General features: G+C 40.8%; 1 protein-coding gene across 1 annotated transcript in view; it reads left to right on the top strand.

The window, feature by feature from the left end:
* The first annotated feature begins 2,749 nt into the window (after positions 1-2,749).
* Positions 2,750-9,549, top strand: part of SCN1B (sodium voltage-gated channel beta subunit 1) — a 32,811-nt gene continuing 26,011 nt past the window's right edge. The window contains exon 1 of the mRNA XM_056543413.1: positions 2,750-3,196. Within this exon, the coding sequence (XP_056399388.1) occupies positions 3,157-3,196 (40 nt within the window). The 5' untranslated portion in view covers positions 2,750-3,156. The remainder of the gene's footprint in view (positions 3,197-9,549) is intronic.

The raw sequence follows: 9,549 nt of genomic DNA, 5'->3' as shown, positions 1-9,549 counted from the left end.
TGAGTGATGGTGAAGAATGATAGTGATGATGAGTAATGGTGAGTGATGGTGAGTAATGGTAGTGATGGAGAGTAATGGTGAGTGATGGTGAAGAATGATAATGATGGAGAGTAATGGTGAGTGATAGTGATGGAGAGTAATGGTGAGTGATGGTGAAGAATGATAGTGATGTAGAGTAATGGTGTGTGATGGTGAAGAATGATAGTGATGGAGAGTAATGGTGAGTGATGGTGAAGAATGATAGTGATGATGAGTAATGGTGAGTGATGGTGAGTAATGGTAGTGATGGAGAGTAATGGTGAGTGATAGTGATGGAGAGTAATGGTGAGTGATGGTGAAGAATGATAGTGATGATGAGTAATGGTGAGTGATGGTGAGTAATGGTAGTGATGGAGAGTAATGGTGAGTGATGGTGAAGAATGGTAGTGATGGAGAGTAATGGTGTGTGATGGTGAAGAATGATAATGATGGAGAGTAATGGTGAGTGATAGTGATGGAGAGTAATGGTGAGTGATGGTGAAGAATGATAGTGATGATGAGTAATGGTGAGTGATGGTGAGTAATGGTAGTGATGGAGAGTAATGGTGAGTGATAGTGATGGAGAGTAATGGTGAGTGATGGTGAAGAATGATAGTGATGATGAGTAATGGTGAGTGATGGTGAGTAATGGTAGTGATGGAGAGTAATGGTGAGTGATGGTGAGTAATGGTAGTGATGGAGAGTAATGGTGAGTGATGGTGAAGAATGGTAGTGATGGAGAGTAATGGTGTGTGATGGTGAAGAATGATAATGATGGAGAGTAATGGTGAGTGATAGTGATGATGAGTAATGGTGAGTGATGGTGAAGAATGGTAGTGATGATGAGTAATGGTGAGTGATGGTGAAGAATGATAGTGATGATGAGTAATGGTGAGTGATGGTGAAGAATGATAGTGATGGAGAGTAATGGTGAGTGATGGTGAAGAATGATAGTGATGATGAGTAATGGTGTGTGATGGTGAAGAATGATAGTGATGGAGAGTAATGGTGTGTGATGGTGAAGAATGATAATGATGGTGAGTAATGGTGAGTGATGGTGAAGAATGATAGTGATGGAGAGTAATGGTGAGTGATGGTGAAGAATGATAATGATGGTGAGTAATGGTGAGTGATGGTGAAAATGATAGTGATGGAGAGTAATGGTGAGTGATGGTGAAGAATGATAATGATGTAGAGTAATGGTGAGTGATGGTGAAGAATGATAGTGATGGAGAGTAATGGTGAGTGATGGTGAAGAATGGTAATGATGGTCCCTACATCTTCTTGCACATGTGTGGGGTACTGCTGAGCCTGGGAGCAGGTAGGCCCTGCAAAGTCCAGGAAGGAGGAGGGGATGGCCCCCATGATTTTAGCTCAGTAAAAAGAATAAGCCCTACTGCTTTGCAAGGGGCATGTTCTTTTTACTAACATGCAGTGTGGGAGGAGAGTGACAGAGTCGGCAGCAGCCGAGCCCCCAGTACACAGTGCACTCCATGAGCGCCAATGATGATCCGGCCCTGCACAGGTGTGATGATGTCATCAGTGAAAAATATATCCTAATTTATTAAAATCCTGATTGTTGGTTATAACTCAGTGAGGGAGATTTATCAAATCCTGTGCAGAAGAAAACGTAACCAGTTGCCCATAACAACCAATCAGCTCGCTTCTTTCATTTTTGACAAGACCTCTGAAAAATGAAAGAAGTGATTTGGTTGCTATAGGCAACTGGTCAACTTTTCCTCTGCGCAGCTTTTGATAACTCTCCCTGGGGAGAAGTGTGTAATGCCAAGGGACCCCAGAAGCCAAGGCATTGGGCAGAAAGCCTCCGGCAACCTAATCCACCAGTGTTATGTCTTAGTAATGTATATAGTGTTGTTATGCATAGTCAAATATCACAGTATGCATAGTCAAATGTCACAGTATGCATAGTCAAATGTCACAGTATGCATAGTCAAATGTCATAGCATGCATAGCCACAGTCAAATGTTATGATATACATAGTCATAGTCCATAAGTCGTGTTATACCATAGTCATAGGTATGTTATTATTATACATTGGGGGAGATTTATCAAAACCTGTGCGGAGTCAAAGTTGCCCAGTTGCCCATAGCAACCAATCAGCTCGCTTCTTACATTCCTAAAAAGGCCTGTGAAAAATGAAACAAGCAAGCTGATTGGTTGCTATGGGCAACTGGGCAACTTTGACTCCGCACAGGTTTTGATAAATCTCCCCCACTGTCCTAATTCTCCGTTATACAAAATCTACCAGAGCATGTATGGACATTTATACAAAGACTTGGTCATTTCACCTGTAGTGACATCACTGTGCAGGTGCCATGATGTCATCAGTGCCCTACTGTTATCTCTTAAAGGGATATCACCATGAAATAAAGTAATGGCCAATCGCTATGATATTCCCTGATTTTATGGTCGTCGGAGATCCCACCCATCCCCAGGATGGAGGGCGCAATTCTCCGGTCATTTCTTCAGTATATTTAGCCAAACGTCTTGTCAGTTCTGAGAATCTTCTCCGGGTTCCGGCAGAAGCTTCTCCAGACAGACGGTCATTTCCGCAGCCGGTTCCTTATGATGCAGATATGAATGTGAGGAACGTGAGACGCCATTCCCGTAACATGACCGTCCCCGTAACATGACCGCCCCGGCAGCTGCTCGTGTTCCTCAGAAGGAATTCATATTAAGTCTCTTCTTTCTTCTTCTCCAGATAGTCATCCGTCTTCGAGTATACAGATCCCCCCTCTTGGACTTTAAGACGTGCGTGGTAAAGGTCTCATCTGAGCAGGGGCCGGCCACCACCGGAGGGCTGCCGGCCTCCATCTTTATCTAAAATTAGCCCCCTTTGGAATGATCAGCTTGGGGGGAGATCAAGTAACATCTTCTAGAAGAGGAATAAGAGAAGGGACGGCGGTGGGGGGGGGACGCCGCCAGTGAGAGGGGCGAGAAGTAAGAAGACGGACAAGACAGGAGAAGAACTTTTATAGAGTCTGAAGACGGACGGAGGAGGAGGCTGGAGATGTAACCGGACAGCGGAGAAGAGGAGGAGGCCAAGAAGAAGACACCAAAACTTCTCAAGACATTGGAGAAGACTTCTGGTGGCTCCAGGACTTCCAGGACAGAACCATGGACTACTGGGTGAAGATGCTGATGTGCCTCATGGCAGGTGAGTGACTTTTCTACTTCTTCTAACTTTTTTTTTTGCCACGCTGAGTTTCAGCGTGGCAAAGATCTGGTCTTCTCAGATTTCTTATTAAAATAAAAAAACGGCACAGCACCTGGTTGTGCGCGGTATTGCAGCTCAGTTCCAATGAAGTGAATATTGCTAGGTTGTAATACCGCACAAAGCCTGAGGACAAGGAGTGGCACTGTTTTTGGAAGAAATCAGCTCCGTTTTTTTAATTTTTATAAATATTAAACAATAAAAAGGAATTCTAAACAATGGTCCTTTATCCTAAGGACTTACTGGGAGTTGTAGTGTCTCCATAGCTGGACACACATAGGAGAATAGGATTATTGAATATGGCAGTGTTTCCCAATCTGTCTGTCACTAGCTATTCCTAAACTACAACGGCTCTTTAAGTAAGCTGGAAGTTGTAGATTAGCAACAGCTGGAGGCACCCTGGTCAGGAAAGCAAGGATCTACAAACGTGTGACGCTCGTGCTGTTGCTAAACTACAACTCCCAGCATGCCCAGACAGCCTTTGGCTGCCCGGACATGCTGCCAGTTGTAGTTTAGCAACAGCTGGAGGCATTCTTAATGGAAAACACTTGTTAAAGCGATGATCTACAACCTATGACTCTCATGCTGTGGCAAAACTACAACTCCCAGCATATCCGGACAGCCTTCTGGTGTCTGGACATACTGGGAGTTGTAGTTGAGCAACAGCTGGAGGCACACTGGTCAGGAAACACAGCTGAAAAGCAATGATCTGCAACGTGTTACTCTCGTACTGTTGCTAAACTACAACTCCCAGCATGCCCTGACAGCCTTCGTATGTCAGGGCATGATGGAAGTTGTAGTTTAGCAACAGCTGGAGGCATTCTAGATGGAAAACACTGTTGTTAAAGCGATGATCTACAACCTATGACTCTCATGCTGTTGCAAAACTACAACTCCCAGCATATCCGGACAGCCTTCTGGTGTCTGGACATACTGGGAGTTGTAGTTCAACAACAGCTGGAGGCACCCTGGTCAGGAAACACAGCTGAAAAGCAATGATCTGCAACGTGTGACTCTCGTACTGTTGCTAAACTACAACTCCCAGCATATCCGGACAGCCTTCTGTTGTCTGGACGGACTGGGAGTTGTAGTTGAACAACAGCTGGAGGCACACTGGTTGGGAAACACAGCTGATAAATAATGGTTTACAAACCGTGTCACCCGTGGTGTATCAAAACTAGTCAAAAGCTGTCCGGGCATGCTGGGAGTTGTAGTTTTGCAACAGCTGGAGGCACCCGGGGAATACAGTAAAGGGCGCGGTGTTATGTTACATTAGATTCCAGATTGCGCAATAGTCAGGACGGAAAGGTTGAAGTGCTGCGACCATCTGGACGATGGTTCTGCTGACTGAGGGTTGTGGTTGGGGCAGCGGAGGAGGGGGGTTGTGATATTGAGTTACAATAATATACTGAGCCGCATCATGCAGGGTGACCCGCCTGACATTTGGCCGCACTGGAGAATGCAAATAATAACACGTGTCACCGTGTGGAGTGCGGCGCTGCGACAACACCGCTCCCTGCCCTGTGATTGGCTAATACTTATAACGTCACAACTTGTACTCATTTAACTTGGTCAGTGGAAACTTTTTAATATAGATAGGGAGGCATTTATCATAGTTTTTGAGAAAAAAAAATTTGCCGCGTTTTGAGTGGTTTTCCAACCTGGAAGGCACCTTATTTATTTATATTATTTATTTATATTACTATTTATTTCATTTCTTTAGATTATTCCTTTATTTATATTATTTTTTATATTATTATTTATTTATTTATATTATTATTATTTATATTATTTATTTATAATATATGTATATATATATATTTATATATATATATGTATAATATATATATTACTATTGTATTTTTATCAATTTTTTATGTTATTTATTTTAATTTACTATACACACATACATATCATTTATATTATCATTTTTTTACCTATTTCTTTATTCATTTGTTTTTATTTATTTATATTATCATTTATTTATATTATTTTTTATATTATTATTTTGTTATTTATATTATTATTGTTTATATTATTTATTTATAATATATGTATATATATATATTTATATATATATATGTATAATATATATATATTACTATTGTATTTTTATCAATTTTTTATGTTATTTATTTTAATTTACTATATACACATACATATCATTTATATTATCATTTTTTTTACCTATTTCTTTATTCATTTGTTTTTATTTATTTATATTATCATTTATTTATATTATTTTTTATATTATTATTTTGTTATTTATATTATTATTGTTTATATTATTTATTTATAATATATGTATATATATATATTTATATATATTTATGTATAATATATATATTACTATTATATTTTTATCTATTTCTTATGTTATTTATTTTAATTTACTATATACACACACATAATTTATATTATCATTATTTTTTATACCTATTTCTTTATTCATTTATGTTTTTATTTATTTATTTATATTATTATAATTTATTTGTTTTTTTAATTAATGTTTTTGCATAATTCTTTTGCACTTTGCGCTGGCTTCACTGTTCTGTATATTTTGGCCACGCCCCCTCCCATAGACTTGCATTGAGTGGGTGGGGTGTGACGTCATGAGGGGGTGGGGCTATGACATCACGAGCTCCCGGCGCCAGCTCCAGCGTTCGGAACAGTTTGTTGCAAACGCTGAACAGCGGAGTACCCCTTTAAGTCTTATGGTACTGTATTGTGATCTGACATATATATCAAGCGCCCGTTGTTCCTTATATGAAGGATTTGTTTCCACTATATAAAGAGATCAGGAGATGTAGAGGAGCTGCAGTGCTGTTTCTGTGTGTCAGTTCCTGTTATGTCCGCTCCTCGCTCATTACAGTAATTACTCCGGATGGGGATCGCAGACTCTCTGGATTAGGTTATGCTGCCTCCTGCTACAGATTGGATTAGATTGTGGTCATGTTGGGAGTTGTAGTGTTGTATGTATATAGTATAATAGATCTGTATTATGGTCATGTCCAATGGTCGGGTAATGTTGGGAGTTGTAGTGTTGTATGTATATAGTATAATAGATCTGTATTATGGTCATGTCCAATGGTCGGGTAATGTTGGGAGTTGTAGTGTTGTATGTATATAGTATAATAGATCTGTATTATGGTCATGTCCAGTGGTCGGGTAATGTTGGGGGTTGTAGTGTTGTATGTATATAGTATAATAGATCTGTATTATGGTCATTTCCAGTGGTTGGGTAATGTTGGGGGTTGTAGTGTTGTATGTATATAGTATAATAGATCTGTATTATGGTCATGTCCAGTGGTCGGGTCATGTTGGGAGTTGTAGTGTTGTATGTATATAGTATAATAGATCTGTATTATGGTCATGTCCAGTGGTCTGGTCATGTTGGGGTTGTAGTGTTGTATGTATATAGTATAATAGATCTGTATTATGGTCATGTCCAGTAGTCGGGTCATGTTGGGGGTTGTAGTGTTGTATGTATATAGTATAATAGATCTGTATTATGGTCATGTCCAGTGGTCGGGTCATGTTGGGAGTTGTAGTGTTGTATGTATATAGTATAATAGATCTGTATTATAGTCATTTCCAGTGGTCGGGTCATGTTGGGAGTTGTAGTGTTGTATGTATAGAGTATAATAGATCTGTATTATGGTCATGTCCAGTGGTCGGGTAATGTTGGGGGTTGTAGTGTTGTATATATATAGTATAATAGATCTGTATTATGGTCATGTCCAGTGGTCGGGTAATGTTGGGGGTTGTAGTGTTGTATGTATATAGTATAATAACTGTATTATGGTCATGTCCAGTGGTCGGGTAATGTTGGGGGTTGTAGTGTTATATGTATATAGTATAATAGATCTGTATTATGGTCATGTCCAGTGGTCGGGTAATGTTGGGGGTTGTAGTGTTGTATGTATATAGTATAATAGAACTGTATTATGGTCATGTCCAGTGGTCGGGTAATGTTGGGGGTTGTAGTGTTATATGTATATAGTATAATAGATCTGTATTATGGTCATGTCCAGTGGTCGGGTAATGTTGGGGGTTGTAGTGTTGTATGTATATAGTATAATAGAACTGTATTATGGTCATGTCCAGTGGTCGGGTAATGTTGGGAGTTGTAGTGTTGTATGTATATAGTATAATAACTGTATTATGGTCATGTCCAGTGGTCGGGTAATGTTGGGGGTTGTAGTGTTATATGTATATAGTATAATAGAACTGTATTATGGTCATGTCCAGTGGTCGGGTAATGTTGGGGGTTGTAGTGTTGTATGTATATAGTATAATAACTGTATTATGGTCATGTCCAGTGGTCGGGTAATGTTGGGGGTTGTAGTGTTATATGTATATAGTATAATAGATCTGTATTATGGTCATGTCCAGTGGTCGGGTAATGTTGGGGGTTGTAGTGTTATATGTATATAGTATAATAGAACTGTATTATGGTCATGTCCAGTGGTCGGGTAATGTTGGGGGTTGTAGTGTTGTATATATATAGTATAATAGATCTGTATTATGGTCATGTCCAGTGGTCGGGTAATGTTGGGGGTTGTAGTGTTGTATGTATATAGTATAATAGAACTGTATTATGGTCATGTCCAGTGGTCGGGTCATGTTGGGAGTTGTAGTTTTGTATGTATATAGTATAATAGATCTGTATTATGGTCATGTCCAGTGGTCGGGTAATGTTGGGGGTTGTAGTGTTGTATGTATATAGTATAATAACTGTATTATGGTCATGTCCAGTGGTCGGGTAATGTTGGGGGTTGTAGTGTTATATGTATATAGTATAATAGATCTGTATTATGGTCATGTCCAGTGGTCGGGTCATGTTGGGGGTTGTAGTGTTGTATGTATATAGTATAATAGAACTGTATTATGGTCATGTCCAGTGGTCGGGTAATGTTGGGGGTTGTAGTGTTGTATGTATATAGTATAATAACTGTATTATGGTCATGTCCAGTGGTCGGGTAATGTTGGGGGTTGTAGTGTTGTATGTATATAGTATAATAGATCTGTATTATGGTCATGTCCAGGGGTTGGGTCATGTTGGGAGTTGTAGTGCCTCATGACCGGTTCCTTTCTTTGCACACTCTTCTGTTTTCCATCAGTTTCCATCCTTCCGCAGCATTATGCACTGGCGCCTTTCATTGTCAGGTTCCTGCTTGGAAGGAAATGCTGAACTTGCAGATCTGTGAGGCCTGAAGGAAGATGGCTGGATGGGGGGGAGAGGAGCGCGGTGTAAGGGAGGGCCCCGCACCAGACGCTGATCATACACAGCAGGCCTGGGGAACGCTAAACACAATTTCCGACCCCGTGAAGGTTCTATTTCCTCTGCTGGTGGAATGAGCCGCGGAGTAAATGCAGTTATAGAACAATGGAGCCTCGGCTGAGCGTTCTTCTGTCTGAGCTTACTGTACGCAGAGCAGCGGGCCCTCTACTTATGTCAGCAGATAATTACGGGGTTAATACCTCAAGTCACGGAAAAAATAACAATGTAACAATTAGGTAATTGATTCTATTCTTTCTGATGCCACAATCAGTAATTACCGAGACGTCGACTCCGCTGGGTACACCGCTCCGAAAAGAGGTTTGGTTAAGTCAGAAAAACACCTCAAAGACCGATCCGCGCTCCTCCGGCCTCAGGGGTCCCCAAATTACATGGTCCCCACATTACATGGTCCTCATCTGTATGGGGGCCATATAACACTACAGGAACCATGTGGCCCCTGCAGGATCCCCCAACTGAGGGCACCTGGATTTTAGTAGATGGGTTGACCCATCAAGAACCCCCGGAGCAAGATGGCATCAGTTTTAGGCCACCAATCTTTTCCATGGTTGCCTCAGTCCATCTTCTTACGGGTCATCCTTTCTTTCCTTTTCCCAGAAAAGCTGAGTTTACCCAATAAGGTTCCTAACAGAAGATTAGTCTTCAGCAAGGTTCACAGGTTCCTAACAGATCTCTACTAATTTCAGGGGGGGGGGGGGGCTTCATTCTGTGGTTCTTGTGACACTTCAAACCAGTTACCCAAAGATTGGCGCCGGTGCTGATACAACTTGTAGATGACTCTTGGAAATACTCTGCCGGTAGGCAAAATAGGCAGCTGCCTAGAGCGCCCTCTTGAGGGGGCCACCAGAAACTTAGCCAGCCAGAATCCAAACCACCCACTCATAGCTGGCACTGCTCCATTATTGCTGGAGATTACATAAGGGGTTTGTTACAGTGTGTCACCCCAGTAGTTAGATTACATGGGGAGGAGGTTTGTTACAGTGTGTCACCCCAG

The sequence above is a fragment of the Hyla sarda genome, chromosome 10 (assembly GCF_029499605.1).
Source record: "Hyla sarda isolate aHylSar1 chromosome 10, aHylSar1.hap1, whole genome shotgun sequence".
In the NCBI taxonomy this organism is placed as follows: domain Eukaryota; kingdom Metazoa; phylum Chordata; class Amphibia; order Anura; family Hylidae; genus Hyla; species Hyla sarda.
The sequence above is the reverse complement of the archived record's forward strand: the minus strand, read 5'-3'. Positions and strand labels throughout refer to the sequence as shown.